Source organism: Somniosus microcephalus, chromosome 23, assembly GCF_052327205.1.
Source record: "Somniosus microcephalus isolate GS21.2 chromosome 23, FLI_Smic_1.0, whole genome shotgun sequence".
Taxonomy (NCBI): Eukaryota; Metazoa; Chordata; class Chondrichthyes; order Squaliformes; family Somniosidae; genus Somniosus; species Somniosus microcephalus.
In genome coordinates, this window is record NC_141009.1 from 8622060 (window position 1) to 8645911 (window position 23852).

Here is a 23852-nt window from a genome sequence, read left to right on the forward strand (position 1 = left end):
CAACAGTGAATACAGGCCCTCAATCGTCAACGTTGGCATTGAAACTCCTGTCATTACATCAACACCAGAAGTACAAGTAAATCGCTGTTTCACCTGGAAGGGGCGTTTGGGGCCCTGGACAGTGGGAAGGGGAGGGGTTGTTGGGGGTGATTGAGGAGTGGACCAGGGTGTCGTGGAGGGAGCAGTCACTTCGGAATGCTGAAAGGGGAGGGGAAGATGCGTTTGGTGGTGGGATTACGCTGGAGGTGGCGGAAATGGCGGAGGATGATCTGTTGAATGTGGAGGCTGGTGGGGTGAAAGGTGAGAACAAGGGGAACCCTATCGTGGTTCTGGGAGGGAGAGGAAGGGGTGAGAGCAGAAGTGCGGGAGATGGAACTGACACGGTCAAGGGCCGTGTCAACCACAGTAGAGGGAATCCTCGGTTGAGGAGAAAGGAAGACATATCGGAAGCACTGGTGTGGAAGGTGGCATCGTCAGAGCAGATGCGACGGAGACGGAGAAACTGGGATAATGGAATAGAGTCTTTACAGGAAGCAGGGTGGGAGGAAGTGTAGTCCAGGTAGCTGTGGGCTTATAGTGGATGTTTGTCAATAGCCTATCCCCAGAAATAGAGACTGAGAAGTCAAGGAAGGGAAGGGAAGAGTCTTAATGATTTTGTTTCTGTTTGGTGACACTGGGGCCCATTGATGTACTAAAAAAAAAGGCCCCTATCCGATTTCGGGTCCACATCTGAGAACCTGTAATTAACTGGGGAAAAAACCCATCACCCAAGCTTCTCAATGACAGCCAAGGCACAATCGCCGGATAACAGAGCTGCCAATCAAGCGGGCCCCTTCACGCCCCCAGGGTCTGATTGGCTAAATCTCCTGACGCGCCCACCGCACGCTCCAACCTGAGTGGTGGATGCTGCTGTCAATCTAAGTCGTGCCCACCACCACTATTATTGGCTGATTCCTCGAGCACGCCCACTGAAATCTGCAACGCGATTGGGGGATGCTGCTGTCAATCTCAGTGCTGCCCACGATGTCCCGCCCGCCACACCTCAACGAGACGTTATTGGCTGATTTATCAGACGGGCCCCCCAAGGACGGCAATCTGATTGGCGGACGGCGCTGTCAATCGGCGCCCGGCCGCACCGGCGAGCTATTCCCGCCCGGAGGACGGCGCGCGCGGACGTGGTCGGCCGGCGTTTCGGTTTTTGAATTAAAAATAAAAACCACCGTCAGGCCCGCCGCCCCGGCAATGCAAGATCGCGCCCCCGCCTCACCGGTCTTGTGCGAGTGCGAGTCGGCCGACGCTGAGTGCCAGGCGGCCCGGCAGGAGCAGGAACTGCGGTTGCGGCTGCGGATCCTCTTCCACCAGTTGGACGTCAACCAGGACGGCGGGCTGTGCGTCGAGGACCTGGCGGCCGGCCTGCAGCGGCTGGGCGTCCACCGCACCGAGTCGGAGTTGAGGGTGAGTCGAAGTGGGTTTTTTCTTTCTCTGACATACACCGGGGTTTGGAAATGACCGGTGCCGCTGGGCCCACTGCCGGCCGGGGTGGGGTAGGCGGTCCTCCGGCTCCTGAGGGTGACGGTGGCCGACTCCGGACACACTGAACCAAATCGCGTTTAAACAGCACCCCCCCAGCGGAAGCCGTATACCGGAGGCAGACTTCCCCGAGGGCGCTTCGCAGCCAGTGAAGAACTTTTCAAGGTCAGTCAGATCCCCTGTTGGTATTGCAGGGGAGGGAGTACACGGCAAGATCCTACACACACACACACACACACACACACACGGTGACTCGGCAGAGCACAGCAAGATCCCACACACACACACACTGGGGTGACTCGGCAGAGCACAGCAAGATCCCACACACATACTGGGTGACTCGGCAGTGCACAGCAAGATCCCACACTCTCACAATGGGTAACTTGGCAGCGCACAGCAAGAGCCCACATGCACTGAGTAACTGGGCAGCACGCAGCAAGATCCCACATACAATGGGCAACTCAGCAGCGCGTAGCAAGATCCCATACACAGTGGGTAACTCGGCAGCGCACAGCAACATCCCAGACATAAAAGGTAACTTGGCAGCGCATAGCAAGATCCCGCGCACACGTGGGTAACTCGGCAGCGCACAGCTAGATCCCATAATCACTGGGTGACTCGGCAGTGCACAGCAAGATCCCACACACACTGGGTAACTTGGCAGCGCACAACCAGTTCCCAATACAACAGATAACTCGGCAGTGCACAGCAAGATCCCACCATCACTGGGTGACTCGACAGCGCACAGCAAGATCCCACACACAATGGGTAACTTGGCAGCGCACAGCTAAATCCCATACACAATGGGTGATTCGGCAGCGCACAGCAAGATCCCACACACCGGCTAATTTGGCAACGCACAGCAAGATCCCATACAAAATAGGTAACTTGGCAGCACACAGCAAGATCCCATATAATGGTTAATTCGGCAGCACAGGAAGACCCCACCATCACTCGCACAGCAAGATCCCACACACTGGTTAACTTGGCAACGCACAGCAAGATCCCACACACAACGGGTAACTCGGCAGCACACAGTAAGATCCCATATAATGATTAATTCAGCAGCACAGGAAGATCCCACCAGCAGTGTGGAATGCGGCAGCCAATTTGCACGCAGTAAGATCCCACAAACAGTAAGATGACAGTGACCAGGTTGGTGAGGGATAAATATTGGCCAGGACACTGGGGACCCCTGAATTACATCGGCCCACCACTGGCAGCTGTGCTTTCAGCTGCCTGGGCCCTAACAATAACTTGCATTTATATAGTGCTTTTAAAGTACTAAAACTTCCCAAGGAGCTTCACAGGCGCGTTGTTAAACCGAGCCACATAAGGAGATATTAGCACAAAAGCAAAATACTGCGGATGCTGGAAATCTGAAATAAAAATAGAAAATGTTGGAAATACTCAGCAAGTCAGGTAGCCTCTTTGGGGAGAGAAACAGAGTTGATGTTTCGGGAAAGGGGGGGAGGGGAGGACAGAACAAAAGGGAAGGTCTGTGATAGGGTGGAAGGCAGGAGAGATTAAAAGACAAAAGGGATGATGGTGCGAGGCAAAAGGAGATGGTAATGGGACAAGTTAAGAAACAAAAGATGAGTCTAGATGAGATGGAAATGGCCGAATGCTGCCTGACCTGCTGAGTATTTCCTGCATTTTCTATTTTTACTAAGGAGGTATTGGGACAGGTGACCAAAAGCTTGGTCAAAGAGGTTTATTTTAAGGAGCTTCTTAAAGGAGGAGAGAGAGTTGGAGAGGCTTAGTGAGGGAATTCCGGAGTCTAGAGCCCAGGCAGCTGATGGCATGGGATCAGCTAAGCTCTGGAATTCAATCCCTAAACCCCTCTGCTCCTCCTTCAAGATGCTCCTTAAAACCTACCTCTTTGACCAAGCTTTTAGTCACCTGCCCCCCCCAATGACTCCTCCCTTGGCTCGGTGTCAGATTTTGTCTAATGATGCTCCTGTGAAGTGCCTTGGGATGTTATACTACGTTACAGGCGCTGGATAAATGCAAGTTGGCATAGTGGTTAGCACTGTTGCCTCACAGTGCCAGGGACCCGGGTTCGAATCCGGCCTCGGGTGACTGTCTGTGTGGAGTTTGCACATTCTCCCCGTGTTTGCGTGGGTTTTCTCCGGGTGCTCCGGTTTCCTCCCACAGTCCAAAGATGTGCAGGTTAGGTTGATTGGCTATGATAAATTGACCCTTAGTGTTAGGGGGATTAAATACGTGGGGTTACGGGGATAGGGTGAGATATGTGTTGGTGTAGGGGTTACAGGGATCGGGTGGGATATGTGTCGGTGCAGGCTCGATGGGCCGAAATGGCCTCTATCTGCACTGTGGGGTTTCTGTGATTCTGTGAAGTTGTTGTTGTGAACTCCCCAGTTCTTCTTTGAAATAATGCCATGGGATCTTTTACATCCACCTGAGAGAGCAGATTCTGTTTAACGTCTCATCCGATGGGCAGCGCCTCTGACAGTGACGCACACTCTCAGTACTACACTGGCACTGTTAGCCTGGAGTAAGTGCTGGGACTAGAACCCAAAACCTTCTGATCCAGAGGCGAGTGCTACCACTGAGCCACGGCTGACGCGCGCAAGGCTGGTTCATTTTGAGGAGGGATGGCCGCAACTGTTCCATTTGACATTAATCTTAAATGTTCTGAACATATTGTCCTAGATCATGGTGCTTGATTTTAAGCAGGCTAGGCGTTACAATGCAAAACCCTTCTTCCTTTTTGAGTTTTTCCAGCTTTTCTGTTATTTCAGATTTCCAGCATCTGCAGTATTTTGCTATTGTAGGTGTTACAATGGTTTGCCGTAGCTGTATCGCCATGTACCTTTTTTAATGGATACTGACTGTACTGTTTGCTGGTGATCAGCAGCTGATCACTTTGTCTGACCTATTTTGTCTGATCTAGTAGAGTGGCATTGGCTGCCCAATGCCACAAAATAAAGAGCTAATTCCTAACAAGTGCCCCCCCCCCCCCCCCCACCGCCCCCTTCATGGGGAACTGGAACATTCAGCCCCTTGAACCTGTTCCATCATTCAGGTAGATCATGGCTGATCTGTGCCTCAACTCAATTTACCCGCCTTTGATCCACATCCCTTGATACCTAACAAAAATCTATCGATCTTCGTCATGAAAATTTCAATTGACCCCCAGCGTCCGCAGACTTTTGGTAGAACGAGTTCCAGATTTCCACTACCCAAAAAATTCAACTAGATTAGTTAGACATGACCTACCCTTCACAAATCACTACTAATATAAATGATCCAAACAAACTAAAATCACTGGCCTTGAGTTCGAAGATGTCCTGGCAGTCGATGAAACGCACAGTGGTGGATTTTCACTTTTACTGCCTTGTGGGAAACAGGCGATAGTGGATCAGGGTTGTTTTATGCTCCGCTTGATTTTCTTTCCATTGAAGTCAGTGGAAACTAAAATTGAATGGGGTGTAAAACAGGCAGCTGATCTGCTGCCCGTTTTCAACCTGCCGATTTAAAAGTGAAAACTCACCCCCCAGTATGTCCTGCGGTCCCTACCGGTCCGATCACCTGTGGTTGTCGCTATCTCTAGATTTGCCAATTGATTCCCCTATTGGTGGGCACCGCAGGACGTTGCTTGCCTCATCAACCATGAGAACGAAATTATCGTTTAATACTCGCACACATTCTTAGTGTGACTGGGCCAATTGCTTTCGGCAGGAGTGGGAAACATGATAGGAACAGGAGTAGGCCATTCGTCCCCTGGAGACTGTTCTGCCATTCAGTCAGATCATGCCTGATCTGTACCTCAATCCGTTTACCTGCCTTTGAACCATATCCGTTGGTACCCTTACTTAACAAAAATCTATCGATCTCGGTCTTGAAAATTTCAATAGTCCCGGGGAAAGAGTTCCTGATCTCCACTATCCTTTGTGTGGAAAAGTGCTTCCTGATTTGACTCGTAGAAACATAGAAGATAGGAGCAGGAGTAGGCCATTCGGCCCTTCGAGCCTGCTCCGCCATTCAACGAGATCATGGCTGATCATTCAAACCCTAGCACCCGGTCCCTACACCGACAGCCATCCCACACAAGCCCTATCCCCGTAACCCCACGTATTTAATCCCCCCCCTAACACTAAGGGCCAATTTTTGTCATGGCCAATCAACCTAACCCGCACATCTTTGGACTGTGGGAGGAAACCAGAGCACCCGGAGGAAACCCACGCAAACATGGGGAGAATGTGCAAACTCCACACAGACAGTCACCCGAGGCCGGATTTGAACCCGGGTCCCTGGCGCTGTGAGGCAACAGTGCTAACCACTATGCCACCGTGCCTAAATGGCCTAGCTCTAATTTTCAGATTGTGCCCCCTTGTTGTGGATTCCCCCACCGGAGGGAATTGCTTCCACCTAATGTTGCTCTGTGGGCCCAGACAGAAATCGAGCTAGTTGATGTGAATTTATTCCAGGACTTGTTATTTTGCCTTCTCTTTGCCCTGAGTTGATATCAGTACTACTTTGTACTGCAGTTTCAAAGCGCATCAAAAATGTTGCAAGCTTTTATAATAAAGTTCCGTACAGGCACGTTTCAGTTAGATAGCAGGATGAGCAATTGGCTATTGGTCAGAACCAAAAGTAAAGCCTAAATACCATGGGATAGATAAACAGCATCATACAGGTTGAGCATCCGGAATCCGAACTCTGGGACGATTGGTGGCAGGGTCGTCCGGAATCCGTAAAATGTACCGGAATCTGGAACTCCGGATTTTGGACGTGCAACCTGTATTTCAAAAAGCCGTTAACTTTTGTTTTTTTTTGAAAAGTCCTGTGAAAAATGCGAGTGATGCAATAAAACGTTAGTGTTGTGTTTTATCCTCCTTAATCTGCACAGCTCCACGTAGTGTTTCCGCCAGGCTGCGGCTGCGGCCACGGCACCACACCGCCCCGGTGGCCTAGTGTGGGCCATCGGATGCTCTGCAGAGCTCGCAGCGTCCCTCCCCTTTAACAGAAGGGGAGGGGCGGAGAAACGCGTCAGCGCTACGCGGAGCGGCCCAGGCATTGCCGGACTCGGAACGTGTTTCTGATGTCCGGAAACGCCCGAGCCTAGGTTGCGATATTTCCGGACTTCGGACATCAGAAACACGTTCCGAAGTCCGGAAAAACACGAAAACCGGCTCGGCCTCCGTCCCGAGGTTGTTGGATTCAGGACGCTCAACCTGTGTTACAGTAAAGTGACTTAAAATTATTGTAAACTTGAAACCTTGTAATGTGTAGACCTTTTTTTCTTAAGTTTCCCTTCGTAACCCAGAAATGCTGAGGCTAGTGTAATTTTTTGTTTTCTACAGATTGTCGTCTTTGTTATACTCCCAAGTGTTTCTTAGTTAGCAGAAAATCTCATGATTTTATTGCAATGATTTTTTTTCGAAGGCTGGTGCCCTGATCGTGAAGCTGTAAATGTTGGCTGTACATTGTTGGTTTTTAAGCTGTGAAACTTGGTTCTGGCAAAAAAAAGTTCCTAAAATTGAATAAAACCACTTCTGAACTTCAGAGAATCTATGTAATGTGATTGCAGGATATAATTTCAAGCCTGCAATTTCATTCTAGGGTTCAAATGATGGTTATAAAGTGCTTCAGCTTTGCTCAATTGTTGACCTGAGCATTTGGATGAGATTACAGCCTTGAAATCACTTGCGGCTATCTATTTCTCGAGAGACCAGCACAGGTTTATACTTGTGTATATATAGAGTGACTGGGAACAAGGCTAGAGTTCCGTGCTGCTCTGCTATTTCATGACACACCAAAATGCGGTTAAGGTTCTCATTCAGGATGGTATAAAAAGGAATCCTGATTTCTGCAGGCACGGTGGGTGGAATAATGAACAGCATTCTGATATTACTCTTGCAAACCACATACTCCAACGTGTTGTCACTTGGTTCATTTCATTGTGCTGTAGGAAAAGTTGCATGCAACTCTAACATTGTGTGATACACGTACTCCATCACAATATTGCTGCTAGCAGCCTTACTACCAGTACTTTGCTCTCGTGTTCTCTCCAAATGCAACTGAAGTCTTGACCGTCCAAAATTATCACAGAATCGTTGGATAATTTTCACAGTTCAAGTAGTCACAGAATGAAAATTTCACATGGCCACAATTACTCCTTACTGAATCTGAATTGCACACAAATGACAGTTGTGGAAAAAGTAGGCGGTGTTTACTTACAGGATATAGGTTTAGGTACATGTGACTTGAAAGTAAAAATTATGCTGCTGTCGAAGTGAGTATTAAAGACAAAATACCTCTTTGTGTCAGAGGATACACTGACTTGAAGCAACAAGAAAGCAATCCAATCTGGCTGTTAGTTTTGTTATATAATGACTGGAGTCAATAATTTTGCTTAAATCCTAACTGTCTTACTAAGGCAGGTGTCTTCCCAAATAAAATCTGTGTAGGGTGACTTTTTTTCACTGAATTAAATAAATGATAAAACCTGAGCGACTAATATCAAAGAAACTCATGACTTGGCACTTACAACTTGCTATCTCATGTGCCGCTTGATATTTTTATTATTAACTGCTGTTTTTGCTTCTACTGTGCATAGTCAAAATCGTTCTGCTGTTTCATTGTTAAGTGTATTTTGCTGGTGTTTATTAATTTGCCACGGCTCTTCATGTCAGCATTTTGATTTGGACCAGCAGTGTTAATTTGCGCTGGTCATCCCAAGACCCTGCTGTGTAATTTAAATGATAGAACAGCTGAAAGAGAAAGCTGTAGCGTTGTGGGCCAGCTTCAAGGAAGAAGTCAACCGTAGGAGTTTTTGGTGTCATCTGTTGTATGTAGTATGTTTCCTGAAGCAATAGAATAGTAATATGTACCTTCTTATAGATATTGTTTTACCATTGCATTGCTGGTGTTGCAAGAACAAGTGAACACTTGTTTGTAGTTCAGCAAGATTGGTCCTCATTTAGACTAACATCCAGAATTAATGTCACTTTTTAAAAAATTCGGTTAGTATCATTTGTGCATTTCATACGTATTCCTGCTGCACCGTGAGACTATCCCATCTTGCACCAGGTCTAACAGTTTCCATCCTCATCTGTGCCAATTCTGACTACACTCCAATCCCCATTACCCCTCCCGTCCCCCAAAAGACGTGATCATAGCTTACTGGGTGTATGGACAGAATAATGCTGTGATAAGCTAGCAAAGCTTTAATTACTTTGGGTTGAAGGAGAAAACAAGACTCGGAGGCTGATAGTGTCGAAATCCTGCGATGGGGAGGGGTTTATTTTTCATTTGGTTAAATATATAGCGAGGAGATTTTCCCTACCCAGGGCAAAGCCTTTGTCAGAGGAAGTCGTTGACCCAACCTGAACTAGGATATCTGTAAGATCTTTGTCTAATGAGGTTCGGAAGCCCTTGCTATCCTTCAGTGTTGAACCAAGAGGGATGACAGCAGATATCCTGCTAGATTCACGTTCACGTAACAGGGTGAAATTGCATCAGGTGAGGAATGCACTATTGGGACTGGTAAGCAACAGTCTTGTTTCATAACATGGCTTATTGGATATGCCTCTGTTCAAAAAGGGAGCACATTGGTCCCACTGAATAATAGAAGGCATGATTGGAGAGTAAAGATGCACTCTGCTCTCTATAAAACTGTCAGCAGAGACATTTGATTCAAAGACACCTTCCATTAAGACACGGCTTCTACCTGTTGAATGGGAAATTAGATTATCAGGGCAAGTCTACCTGGAGAGACGCAAACTCGTTGTGAAGTTTGATTTGTTTAAAGTTTGGAAAGGCATCCATCTTAACATTTAAAGCAAGATTTTTCTAAATTAAAAGAAAATATTTTTCATAACAGTTTGGGAAACTGATCCTGTTCCATACATAATTGTGCTTTATTTGCGTTAATATATATTGTCAAAATATGAAATGATGTATTCGATACAGAAGCGTTGGATTTCCTTGTAAAGGATGGGTCTTACTGAAGGTTAGAATTTACTGCTTACTGTGAACATCTGGTGCTGTAACGCATTGCATTCCCACAGCTGTTCTTCGTAGATACTAATAATTTATTTAAGTAAATGAATGAATCCTACTAATGATATAATACTGACAAAGGCAGCGGGTGCATGGGAACACCATCACCTCCAAATCACACACTATCCTCACTTAGACATATATCGGCGTCAGTGTTCCCGGTAAGCTGCACTTTGTTCTGCGCGGCCTGTTTCTTTTATGCGTGGCCCCTCTAAATTTCTGCGCATGCGCGGTATTTACAACGTAAAAGCCGGTGATCAGCTTGCGCGGGACCTTGCAGATGACTGCGCAGCCCCGCACGCGCACAGCTCAGCGGGAACATTGATCGCCGTTCCATCACTCGGTCAAAATCCTGGAACTCCCTACCTAACAGCATTGTGGGAGTACCTTCCCAACATGGACTGCAGCGGTTCAAGAAGGCGGCTTACCACCACCTTCTCAAGGGCATCTAGAGATGGGCAATAAATGCCGGCCTTGCCAGCGATGTCCACATCTCAAAGAATGATTTTTTTTTTTTTAAAAACCTTAGCTATAGTTAATTTTTCTGCCTTTTGCTGTGAATATCTCCCCCTAATTGGTGAGGCATTTCATTTTGTCATATTATTTCTATTGTTGAATCTTGTTCAGCCACCTGGACAGATCCTGAAATTGCTGGATCTGGAATCCTAACTCGTATTGTATTCCTCATTTCAGCTCATATAGTACCCACACAAGAAATAGGTTGCATTTTAATCCTGCTCTCGCTGGTCTGAATTCTAGCCATCTATATAATATGTTGATGATTATCTTGGATTGTTTATAAACCGTCCTCAATATGTCCCAATTTTAAAGTATATTAAAATAAAAGGGTCAAATTATTCAGAAGTAGACTTGTGTGGTAGTATTCATTTTGTTTTATGCTAATGTCATATTACGGACTGGTTGTCTACATATTCAAAGAGGAGGCAATTAAACTTCTTTTGTGGTAAACCTAGGGAAAGAGTGATGCAAAATCACCACTTTTGTACTGTGTTGTGTGCTGAGAGGAATCCTAATTAGATTAGCTCAGTCTGTGTTCCCTCCATGTATCCCACACAATCAGATTGTGCTAGCGTGATGTTCACCGTACCTTGGTGAGCCTGCCTGTACGTAAAGCACAATGCTCTGGTATGACAAACGAGAAATTGATGGATCAATACGAACTGCTCAGCAGCTTTTCATCAACAGTGACCCCGAAGATGCATCAGCATCAAGCTCTGTAATCTGATTGGCTGAAGGGTGGTACTTGAATAAAGCATGTGTTAGTATCTAGTTCTGTGAGTGGCTGGGAAAATACTGCATTGAATCTGCAGGCTTCGCGACACTGCAGGAAGAATGAGACTCCTCTGCATTACTTTCACATACTGTACCTTCTTTGGCCTGTGGTTCAGTGTATATTACACACTATAGCGTGCTGCAGCATCTCCCCAATAGGAGTCATACAAATTTCTAGTCTCGAACTATTAAGAGTACAGGATGCTAAAAGCTGTGTATGAGTACCTACATAAAATATTCCTGAAAGTGGTGTGTCAGGACGCAGGAGTGGGGAGGGAACAGACCAATTACTTGGACAATGCAGCTGAAACGCAGGGGAAACCCAGTAACACAGAGGATGGGATTGTTGCTGACGGAAAGCGCCATGGGCAGGATCAGAAATCTGTGCAGGAACCAGTAAAGGTAGTGTGTGAAGATTCTTGTGGTCAGAGATCAATACTGTTTTCTTTCAGCAACTTTAGAGGGTATGTGTTGTACATACAGCATAACAGATGTTACTTTATAAAAAAATTGACAAGATCCAATTTTAAATCCTCTAGAAAGCAGCCTTTTAATTGTGAAACAATCACAAAAATGACATCTTTATTTAAAGCCTGTTAATACAGGAGTTAAAATGATGACTTTCAGAGTTTGGTCTATAAGGGTATGTCTCCGTTATCTATTCTATTAACTGCATTCAGCAGCAGTTTGCAAAATAAATGCCACTTCACAAATTTTATAGTTTTATAGAGCAATTTTAATAGTAGGTATGAAAAGATGATCCATCTATGAAGTGGTTGTATATATAATTTAGAATGCGATTTGCCTTGTATCCCTTTCTAAATTATAATACATTGCCCAATCAATTAAATTAAGGAGGTTATCTTTTGCTGCCCTTCAGGAGAGGAAAACAAAAAATCTTATTCATTTGATTGGTTGGGGAATGATGTATGCTTGCGGGTGAATAATGGCCATAATATATCTGAGCAAAGAAATGTGAGGTTGTTCCAATGCAGTGCTTGTCGTTCAAACATGTCTCCACTGCAGTTGACACGCAGTTTGAAACCTGCATAGTTTGGAGGTCCTGAGACATCTTCTGGATACAGTTTGTGATTTTCATAGAGTCAACTGTGACTCATTATTCAGGATGTAGAGTTTTGCAGAATGGGTAATCACTTGAGAACAGATTTCAAAGTTGAATGGGGGTCTGCCACTTAAAGAGTTAAGACACCATCTAAAATTCTTCACTTAACCAGGAAAAGCTTAGTTATCAGTGTACACTTTGCTTAGTCCCTTCAGAGAAATCAAAGGCTACTGCATTGTATTTTCACAGCAAGTTATTCCCACTGTCCTTCCAGCTCTGCGGTTGCTCTCTCAGGGATTTTCAGAAGATCTGGAAATTGATGCAACCAGTCATCCTGCATCAGACCTAAAAGAACTCAGCGAACTATCTCACAAAACTCCTGTCTATGTCCTGTTTAGTCTGTGCTATTTATTTATGTTTAGGAGGAATGTGATGCAGTGTTGAAAACTGGTTTGAACACAGCTGAATTTCCAGAAGTATTGTACCAACCGGTTTGATCAAAGAAAATCCAAAATATTCTGAAAATATAGCTGCAGCTGTTACTTGCTGGCCTGATTGTAAAAAAAAAAAAGTGCACGGAGTCCCTTAAATTTAAACTTTAGTAATACTGCACTTTGGAAATAATCAAAGCTCCAAAATGTAAATTTGAATTCATTTGCGTAGTGTGGCCTAGCAACCAAACCAGACAGAGCAAGTGTTTCTTGTTTGGTTGTGCTGTTTGCCTTGAAGCGATTTGCAGAAATCTCGAAGCTGGTTTTTGTTTGAAATTGTGTTTCTCCAGAATTTGTTATGATCTGACTCTTTATCAAAATATACAGGAGAATGAATCCTTACATGCTATGCGGTTAATTAATTTCTTAGCACAGGTGGCTAGTAACTATCTGGAATGATTAAAGTTCTGTTTTTTAATATGTGTAAGTGGAGGTAACACCAGGACGTGAACTTTTTAGCAGCTGCAAACAGGTGTATTTTAATAAGGCAGAAAATGGAGGTATTTCCGTCTAAAATGTCACACTTCCCTTACTGGTTTTCCTAGAATACTGTGGGATCTACAGTAACAGGGTTGAAATCACGTTCTGGGAACTGCAATCCTTTCAAATATTGAATTTGTGTAACTTGACCTGTAAAACTACGCCTTATCTCAATGAAAAATGAAAATGATATGTTCTCTGGCTTTCGATAGTATGTTGCTGTGAGTTTGCCGAGCCTGTTGCTATAATTATTTCTTCGACATTTAATCCTGATTAATACTAGACAAAATGACTTGTTTGATATCCTTTCTATTGTGGATTAATATGGTTGGATTTTACTAAATTTGAGAACTGAGCTGAAAGCACCAAAAACCAAATATGGATTTTTTTTTTTACACACCATTCTTGAAGGAGCTTTCATTTTAATGTAGCAACGAGGAAGAATTCTGTGCTAAGCTCATGTATCTCTATATTATATTAAAAATATCAGAATTGTCGTTCTACTCTTCAGTAACACTTGAGAGCTTGGCAGAGAATTCTTCCTCCTGAATCATTTAATCTCTGCGTTACTGGGGGTGGAGCTAGTGTTGATGAGACCAAAAGCTGCAAATTTCTGTGAAAATAGCACAAACCTTGGATGAAATTCTATTAAGAAAAACACAGCCAAAGAAGATGAATTTCTGTGGAAATAGTACAAACCCTGGCAGTGAATTTCCATTAAGTGAAACACAAGGCAATGTCTCTCTCTCTTTTTCTCCATAATGAACTGCCAATAAAATTGCATGTTTCAAATCTCTGTGCTTGTTAACTTTTGGGTCTCCGTTAGTTGGGAAGCAGCTAGAATTGTAAAAGAAAGTGAGAATTTTGATACTTTTTGTAAACTTTATGCTCCATTTGTACAGTGGACTATTACTGAAGTAACATTAGTATAAATGGAGATAAAGGCTTAGATTTTCTGATTGATAACCCATTTAAAGTGAATAGGTTACCATTGGTGTTACAATTGGAAAATCTAGGCCAGCATATTTTAAAGCTGCTTCTTATCCAAATCAAAGGTAATTCAATAAAAACTGAGGTTGCTTTTGCCTTTCGATATCTACAGTAGTTTGCAATGTCAGTTGCTTGCGGATCCATTATTCCTTCCTGCAATAAGCAGCTTGCCTCCTTTCAGCTCAGCGGCCTCGACAGAAGAGTTACATGCGGGGAGCATTCCAAGGCCCAGAGATATTTTGAACCCCTGGGTTTAATTTAAATATTCGGACTTTCGTCCAAACCCAGTAGTACTTGCTGTCAGTCTGGAGCAGGATACATAGAAGATAGGAGCAGGAGTAGGCCATTCGGCCCCTCGTGCCTACTCCGCCATTCAACGAGATCATGGCTGATCATCCAAATTCAGTACCCGGTCCCTGCTTTCTCCCCATGTCCCTTGATCCCTTTAGCCTTAAAAAATATATCTAACTCCTTCTTGAATATATTTAATGAATTGGCCTCCACTGCCTTCTGTGGTAGAGAATTCCACAGGTTCACCACTCTCTGGGTGAAGAAATTCCTCCTCATCTCTATCCTAAATGGCTTACCCCTTATCCTTAGACTGTGACCCCTGGTTCTGGACTCCCCGACCATTGGGAACATCCTTCCTGCATCTAGTCTGTCCAGTCCTGTTAGAATTTTATAAGTTTCAATGAGATCCCCTCTCATTCTTCTAAACTCCAGCGAGTATAAGCCCAATCGACCCAATCTCTCCTCATGCATCATCCCTGCCATCCCAGGTATCAGCCTGGTGAATCTTCGCTGCACTCCCTCCATGGCAAGAACATCCTTCCTCCGATAAGGCGACCAAAACTGCACACAATACTCAAGGTGTGGTCTCACCAAGGCCCTGTACAACTGCAGCAAGACATCCTTGTTCCTGTACTCAAACCCTCTCGCTACAAAGGCCAACATACCATTTGCCTTCTTAACCGCCTGCTGCACCTGCAGCGACTGGTGCACAAGGACACCCAGGCCTCCCCTTCTCCCAATCTACTGCCGTTCAGATAATAATCTGCCTTCCTGTTTTTGACACCAAAGTGGATAACCTCGCATTTATCCATGTTATAGTGCATCTGCCATGCTTCTGCCCAATCACCCAACCTGTCCAAATCATCCTGGAATTCAGGTGGCAAGAGACAGTCGCTGGTTACCAGGGTAGGGGTTGGGGTGCCTGGGGAAAAGGAGGCCCAAGGTTTCCTTGCGAGTTCTGGAGGAGTCCTCCTGGCCCACAAGGAAACTTTAATTTAAAAGAATGTTTGAACTTACCATACCGGGTCTCTTCTGGCCCTTGATCTAGCACCCGGCAGGTTTGGCGTGGTGGGGAAGCCCCCACTGCTCCATCACTCAGGCCTCTGTTGAAATCGCAGAGCGGGTAAAGAGGAACCCGCCGGCTTGTCTGCAATTTAAAATTTCAGTTGGTCAGATCGGGGCGGAAATGGATTATGTCTCCTGCTCCATTTTAACTGCCCCCTCCCCTTGGGCTGGAATATTAGTGAAGATGGTAATTGGCAACCTCACTCAATTACCCAAACCTCTTCACTGAAGTGGGTGGAGAAGGAGGTCCGCAGACCTTTTTTCCCGCGGAAGGTTGCTAGGACATGGAATGCCATCATAGCAATAGTGGTAGAAGCAGACTCCACAATAGCTTTTAAAAGGGAAGTGGATAAATATTTGAAAGAACAATTTAAGAGTATGGGGAAAGGACAGGGGAACAGGACTAAGTGATAGCACTTTGCACAGGGACAATGGGCCAAATGCTGTAAAATTCTGTGATTCTGTAATTTGTAATTAAACCATTCTGATTGATTTGTTTGTTTGGTAAGAGGCTATGAAGTTTATAAAACAGAGGCTGCAGGCGCTCCCTGTGGTTTTTTGTGGAACTTTACCTGATGTACTGAAACACACCGAACAGAAGATCCTAGGTTTGATCCTTGACCTGTACAGAATTAATTGGTCTCGGTTCAAGAGGTAGTAAGGACACTACATTTGGCCTCGGTATTCCTGAAGTCAAGGGGAGAAAAAAGTCAACTCCAAAGACAGCTTATTGCCTCCTCCATGACATTGTCCAGCTCTGCCTTACATCAACCCCTGAACTGCTGAAATTCTCATCTGCAATTTGTCACCTCGAAACCTAATGGTGCCGATTATCCTGATCTTTGTCTCGGGAATGCCCAGTTTACTGGGTGCAAAGGTGAGGGAAAAGAGTCTCTCTCTCTTTTGCGTTGCCCTGGGATTTCTGTGGCTTTCCTGAAGTGTGTAACTTGGCCTACACATGCAGCAGGCGCAGGCCCAACAAAGCTATGTTAATGAGGGTGATGGTCTTCCTAGCCTCCTGCCTAATTTCCCTATAGAACTGCTCCTGTCCAGCACTAAGTGGGCTGGGGGGCACGATAATCTCCTGATTTCTCCAATGGCCATCTATCCGTCTAGAAACTCCAACTTGTCCTAGACTTAGCTGCCTGTATCCTGTTCCGCACTAAGTTCTCGCTGGCCTATAGTTTAAAGGTCCTTGTCCTTGTCTTCAAATCCTTCCATGGCCTCAGTCCACCCTATCTCTACAATCTTCTCCAGCATTATGTACTCTCCTGCACCCTGTGGTCTTCGGAATCGGGCCTCTGCACTCCCCCACCCTCTCTTTTCTTTGCCCTACTTTCAGCTGCCACAGCTCCACCTTATATAAAGCGCGGGTTAGGCCACAACTGGAGTATTGCGTCCAGTTCTGGTCACCACACTTTAGGAAGGATGTGAAGGCCCTTGAGAGGGTGCAGAGGAGATTTACCAGAATGGTTTCGGGGATGGGGAATCTTAGCTACAAGGACAGGTTGGAGAAGCTGGATTTGTTTTCGTTGGAGCAAAGGAGGTTGAGAGGTGATTTGATAGAGGTGTACAGGATTATGACGGGTTTGGACAGGCTAGACGGGGAAAGGCTGATCCCACTAGTTGATGGTACAAGGACTAGGGGACACCGATTTAAGGTTTTGGGCAAGAGATACAGGGGGGATGTGAGGAAAAACATTTTTACACAGCGAATGGTGATGACCTGGAATTCGCTGCCGACAGAAGTGGTGGAAGCGGAGACACTCGGTGTTTTCAAGGGGAGATGGGATGGGCACTTGAGGAAAATAAACTTGCAGGGCTACAGGGATAGAGCGGGGGAATGGGACTGACTGGATTGCTCTACAGAGAGCCGGCACGGACTCGATGGGCCGAATGGCCGCCTTCTGTGCCGTTATGACTCGATGATCTTCTGGAACTCTCCTGCACGTCTCTGCTTGTCTCTACCTTTTTTATTAAAAGCTTTTCAATATCCATCTTTTGAACCAAACTTTTAGCTATTCTTCTTAATTTCACCCCCCCCACACACTGCGTTGTAGCTCAGCATCCATTCTTCTTACCTATTTTACATTTTTTCTTGCGGTGTTTTCTACATTAAAGATTCATGTAAGTTCAAGTAGTGGCAATTGAGGAGTGAGCTGCCTGGGCTCCGAGGGCTGGACTGCCGGGGCTTGTGAGCTGCATGGTTCCCTCGGACCACAGGTCGTCAGACCATCTTCTACACAATGAAAGAAGCAAGAAACTTCGAGGTTTCACTAATTTCAATAACTAGTTGGATATTAGTCAGGTGTCAGAAGGTAGATATTTTGTTACTGGAACTGATGCCAATTCTCAGTAAGGGGGAAGCATTCATTTTACAGCCATTTTCTGTGTGCAACAAAATTTAAAAATAAAATAGAAACATGATACTAGTCTCCATATACTTTTTAGCTATTTCCTTTTGATGAATACAGTGGGAATTTAAAATTGAGTTGGAGCGAATTACCTAGAAAGCAGATTCTTGTAGGGTAAATATTGGTTAATTGCTAAAGCTGCATAGTGGGTCGACCTGTTCAAGATAAGGCTTATCCTGTATATACTCGGTCTGTACTTGGTATACATAGTTTCACTTGCCCATTATGGTACTGAATTACGTGACCATTGGTGAGGAACAGCAAAAATGTCTATTCTAGGATCACCAAGTACAGAATGTGGTACGTTTTCTTTTAGAATTGGGTACGGTCGTGTAGTTATGGCACTGGACCATCAGCCCAGAGATTATGGCCTCGATTTTAACTGACCCGTGGAGTCGGGATTGGAGGCGTGCGGGGGGTTAAAGTCCTGAATTCGGGGGTCCCGACCCCATCCCGCCCCCAACCCGCCTCCATGTAAGAGTCAAAGGAGGCGGGTACCCGCCCCGCACTGGGACCCGCCTACCCGAGGCGGGAAGGGATTAGTGACAATTAACTGCCTGTTAACAGGCAGTTTTTAGCCTAATCCCTATTTTAAAGCTTGAAGTGTGGGATTCCCGACGGCTCCAAACCACGCCAAGTTAGAGGAGTCGGGCCGTTGGGTTGAAGGGGTCGAGATGTCGGTGTTCAGGTGAGTGATGGGTGCATGAGTGCAAAGGTAAGTGTGTTTGGTGTGTCTGAAGTGTGTAAAGAAGTTTAAATTACCTGTACTTACCTTTTCAGCCTTCCTTCCTTTAGGTTCCGGGAGTCCCTCATCTCACCGGCACAGAAAGCAGAATGGCTGCGATCTGTCAAAAGTGACAGCCTGCAGCTTTCTGTGCCGGAGAGATTTCTAACTGAGTCTGTGGAGAAGGACTCCGGTTAGAAGTAAGACTGTCAGTGTTTGACAGCTTCAAACAGCTGTGAAACGCTGATATTTCATCTGTCAACATGTCTTGACAGATGATATTTCAGTCTGTGACGTCACCTGTTGCCGGGTGGCCCTTAATTGGCCTGCTGAGCCTGCTGGGCGGGCTCAACAAGATCAATCAAGTTAAAATCGCGTGGGTTGGCCGCATCTCGATGGAGGCGGGACTCCGACCCCCCTCCTTCCCGACTTCTGAGTGAAAATCACCCCATGTGTTCAAATTCACCATGACAAGTTGTGAAATTGCGTTTGATAAATCTGGCAATTTTGGAGAAACCGATGGCCATGAAAGCTGCTGGATTGCTCTAAAATTGGCTCATTTAATATCCTTCAAGGAAGACAACCTGACACACCTACTGGGTCTGGTCTACATGTGACTCCAGTCCCATGCTGTAGTCGGCTTTTAACACCCGCTAAAGTGGCCTAGTAAGCCATTCCATTGTGAAAACAATCACTGCTAAAAAGTTTCCAACCATCTTCTCAAGGCAACAAAGGATGGGCAATAAATGATGCTTTGTCAGTTTTGCACACATCCCAAGAACCATTTAATAAAAATAAAAAAATAAAAATCTGTATCGCAGAAGGGAGAATGCAGAAGGCGGACTCTGTGCAGCTGAGTGCGTGGAAATCCAGTAGCTCAAGTGATGCAATTGGCGTAAAAAAGAAAGACGCCTCAAAGCACTTTACAGCCAATGAAGTACTTTTTGAAGTGCAGTCACTGTTGTAATGTAGGAAACGTGGCAGCCAATTTGCACACAGCAAGCTCCCACAAACAGCAATGAAATAGATAATCTGTTTTCAGGTGAAGGATAAATATTGGCAAGGACACAAGGGAGAGCTCCCCTGCTCTTGAACTAGTGGCCATGGGATCTTTTACGTCCACCTTAGAGAGCAGACGGGGCCTCGGTTTAACGTCTCACCTGAAAGACGGTGCCTCTGACAGTGCAGCACTCCCTCAGCACTACACTGAATTGTCAGCCTAGATTTTGTGCTCTAGTCTCCCTTAGTAGTTAGGCAGAATCATGGGAAGTTGAGGGTGAAGCCTGTGGGCAAGGTCATAAGGGTGTGAGATGTGAGTAAATTAAACATAAATTGTGATTTGTGTATTCAGATATTCAACTAAACGCAATGACATCATGCTTGGTTTCCTTCCATTCTAACATTGCTGTTATAAATGTGCCATATGTTGAAAATACTATTTTATTCCTTGCATGTGTAGCGGATCAGTGAAATGGAAAATAACTCGACAAAGATTAATCTTTGGTGTTTTTTCTTTCGTCATGTATCCTACGTGAGTATAGCTAGTGTCTGCCATAGGGTGCTCCTTTTATCATCATGTAAAAATTGTTTGAATGGGGGTTTAGAGCATCGCGACACTGAGTAGAATATCACAGAATAAGTTGAGTGCGGAGTGTAGGTTATGATTCTTTGGAAACTGGAATGGTTTAAAGTCATTTCTCCTTCAGATAACATTTGCTGAACAATAAGATCCTTTTTGTAGTTTCGCTCGTGCTCCCTTTGTTTCAGGCGAATGTCACAAAAATAATTCCGATTTTCTCATTCATTTCATAAATCGTTGAATCATTGGTTTTTAGCTGTAAAGAAAGAAGTTGGTATTTATGTAGCACCTTTTCACGACCTCAGGATGTCCCAAAGTGCTTTACAGCCAATGAAGTACTGACGTGTGGCCACTCTAGTACTGTAGGAAACTGTGTTGCTAATTAACAGTCATAAGGGCGTCTCTCAGCTAGCGACCAGTACAGACCGACAAAAGTGAAGTCATGAATGCTACATCTTTAATCCAAGCAAGTAGAACAGCAGAATATCTGGGTCACAACTGAGTTATTTTAAACCCTTTGGATCAACTCATTGTTTTCTTCCTGATTTGTGACTCTCCATTGAAACCAAGGTAGAAGACGGTCTTTGTACAAAATTGGAACGCCTGCAGCTTATCCTTGGAGTGAAAAAGAATTCTGTTCCTGGAATAGAATGACCTAATCAGCAAACTGAGTGACTTGTTAGTCGAAGCTGTCCTCTTCCCTCAGCGCATGACAAATTGCAGCAGCATTTGTCATTACTACCTCTACTTCCCAAGGGGCTTTCCCTCTTCCCAATCCTCCCATAAACTCTCTCTCCTTGAACAGAGCTTTAGTGGTGACCATCCAGTTGTTGATCAGGAGCAAGTTTTATTGAGACTGGCACCCCTTTCACTCCCCTCTGTTTGCTGTAAGGTGTCTAGGGCTCCTGCACAGCAAAGCACTTATTGCACATTTGCCAAGAGATGTACTTCAGTACACGTATTCAGCTAGTCTGGGAAACTGGCTGCTGCTATATACAGACGTTCGTATCCCCTGCATATAATGAAGGATTCCATAATATTTCTATATTGCAGCTGAGCGAATTGGCAGTCACTTTTGGTTCCCATTTAATAAGAAATCACTGTTCATATGAATAATTTTTGGGTAAGAATACTGGTGTGTTTTTTTAAAGACATCAAAATCTATGTAAGGATGAGTAAGCCTAACAGTGGAGGGAGAACTATTGCTGTTCTTGCTAACTGCATTAACTTTAAACAAATTCAGTGTCTCACCTGCAATTTTATATTGATGTTTACATTAATGAACTGTACAATTTGATTGAAGTAAAAGATTCTTTTAATTAGCCCCTGTGTACCATTGGTAAGCCAGGCAGTCCATCTGGGAAATTGCTTTGGACACCATGAGATTTTAATCTGTACCACGTGACTTCTCTTTTCTCAACTGGCCAGTCATCTTACTTCCTTGTCTCAGGCAGCTTCTGTTGTTCCTCCACATAGAAGTGATTTGTCATTCAAATTTCCGTCCATTGTAAGAATACCTTTTCAGCCCATCTAGTTGCAATTGATGCCAGTCGTAGCTTCTGTCTGTGGCACCTTTTGTATCAATAAATTTCTGCCCGGGGAGGGGGGATTCAACAGCTTTATTAAAATGCTGTTAAAACCCAGAAGCTTAAAAATTACTTTTGGTATTACAGTAACAGAGTGACTGCTTAATGCATTCATGACATTTCATTGCTATTTTTAGAAAAGGCATTAACCCATTTGAAATAAGCAGGTTAACACCCAGAGTGAAATACTGGGAGAGGAATGTCGTAGGGCTGTATTCAGAGTTGATCTGTTGATAGTGCCAACATTAATTTCTAGAATTGTTTATAAGCCGCAATACACTTGTGGACAAGGCAGGGACGTCTGGTCTCACTGGATATACTCTTCTTCTTAGGCAGTCCCTCGGAAGCGAGGATGACTTGCTTCCACATTAAAAATGAGTTCTCAGGAGACTGATGAGTCCAATGCGGGACCTACAGTCTCTGTCACAGGTGGGGCAGATGGTGGTTGAAGGGGCGGGTGCGTGGGGTGCTTGGGTTGACGTGCGCTCCTTGCACTGCCTGCACTTGGCTTCCGCTTGCTCCCGGCGAAGAGACTCAAGGTGTTCAGCGCCTTCCCGGATGCTTCTCCTCCACTTTGTGCGGTCTTGGGCCAGGGATTCCCAGGTGTCGGTGGGGATGTTACACTTTTTCAAGGAAGCTTTGAGCGTGTCCTTGAAGCGTTTCCTCTGCCCACCTGGGGCTCTCCTGCCGTGTCGGAGCTCCGAGTAGAGCGCTTGTTTTGGGAGTTTCGTATCAGGCATGCGGACAATGTGACCTGTCCATCGGAGCTGATCAAGCGCGGTCAAAACTTCAATGCTGGGGATGTTGGCCTGAGCGAGAACACTTGACGTTGGTGCGCCTATCCTGCCAATGGATTTGCAGGATCTTGCGGAGGCAGCGTTGGTGGTACCTCTCCAGTGCTTTGAGGTGCCTGCTGTACATGGTCCATGTCTCTGAGGCATACAGCAGGGCGGGTATTACTGCTGCTCTGTAGACCATGAGCTTAGTGCTGGGTTTGAGGTCCTGGTCTTCAAACACTCTCTCTTCCTCAGGCGATCGAAGGCTGCACTGGCACACTGAAGGCAGTGTTGGACTTCGTCATTGACACCTGCCCTTGTTGACAGTAGGCTCCCGAGGTATGGAAAGTGGTCCACGTTGTCCAATCATAAGGTCTGAAGGTTCGCTGATGATTACAGTGTTGAGCTCCATTCGCAAATCCTCAGATAATGAAGCAGTCCGCATGCAACAAGACCTGGACAATATCCAGGCTTGGGCTGATAAGTGTCAAGTAACATTCGCGCCATGAAAGTGTCAGGCAATGACAATCTCTTGCAAGTGAGAGCATAACCACCTCCCCATGACATTTAATGGCATTACCATCGCAGAGTGCATCCCCCCCATCAACATCCTGAGGGTCACCATTGACCAAAAACTGAACTGCACCAGCTACCTAAATGGCGTGGCTACTAGAGCAGGTCAGAGGCTGGGTATACTGTAGCGAGTGGCTCACCTCCTGATTCCCCAAAGCCTCTACACCACCTACAAGGCACAAGTCAGGAGTGCGATGGAATACTCTCCACTTGTCAGATGAGTGCAGCCCCAACAACACTCAAGAAGCTCGACACCATCCAGGACAAAGCAGTCCACTTGATCGGCACCCTATCCACTGGCTTAAACATCCACTCCCTCCACCAGCAGCATACTGTGGCTGCAATGTGTACTATATGTAGGATGCACTGCAGCAACTTGTCAAGGATTCTTCAGCAGCACCACCTAAACCTGCGACCTTCACCACCTAGAAGGACAAGGGCAACAGGTGCCTTGGGAACACCACCACCTCCAAGCTCCAATCCAAGCCGCTCAGCATCCCGAGTTGTACATGTATCTCCATTCCTTCATTGTTGTTGGGTCAGAATCCTGGGACTCCCTACCTAACAGCACTGTGGGAGCACCTTTACCACACGGACTGCAGCGGTTCAAGAGGCAGCTCACCACCACCTTCTCGAGGGCAGTGAGGGATGGGCAATAAATGCTGGCCTTGCCAGTGATGCCCACATCCTGAGAACGAATACACTCCTTCCTACCACCACGAGGTGAAAACCAGGTAAATAATTCCGGTTTACATCAACTAAAATATCAAAGTTTGCATTTTGGGGATGTTAGAAAATAAACTATAAAGGCCGATTTTTTAACTTCTCATAACTTGTATATTGACTTGTGCGAGGTTTTTTTTCTGACCAAGGTGAGGGGAGTTTCACGCGCGATAAGGGAATTACGCCCTTACTCTCGATTATTTTGTGTTCCTCATTGTTGCAGTTTAACTTTTTGCACATGGA

General features: G+C 45.4%; 1 protein-coding gene across 3 annotated transcripts in view; it reads left to right on the forward strand.

The window, feature by feature from the left end:
- The first annotated feature begins 1147 nt into the window (after positions 1-1147).
- The window catches only part of LOC147101629 (mitochondrial adenyl nucleotide antiporter SLC25A25-B), a 67174-nt gene continuing 44469 nt past the window's right edge, over positions 1148-23852 (forward strand). For 2 of the 3 annotated variants that reach the window (XM_085965346.1, XM_085965347.1), the window contains exon 1: positions 1148-1455. In XM_085965346.1, coding sequence (XP_085821472.1) covers positions 1243-1455 — 213 coding nt within the window. In that variant the 5' untranslated portion in view covers positions 1148-1242. Of the gene's footprint in view, positions 1456-11040; positions 11257-23852 lie in introns of those variants that run through there. The other variant, XM_085965348.1, reaches the window with a different exon arrangement.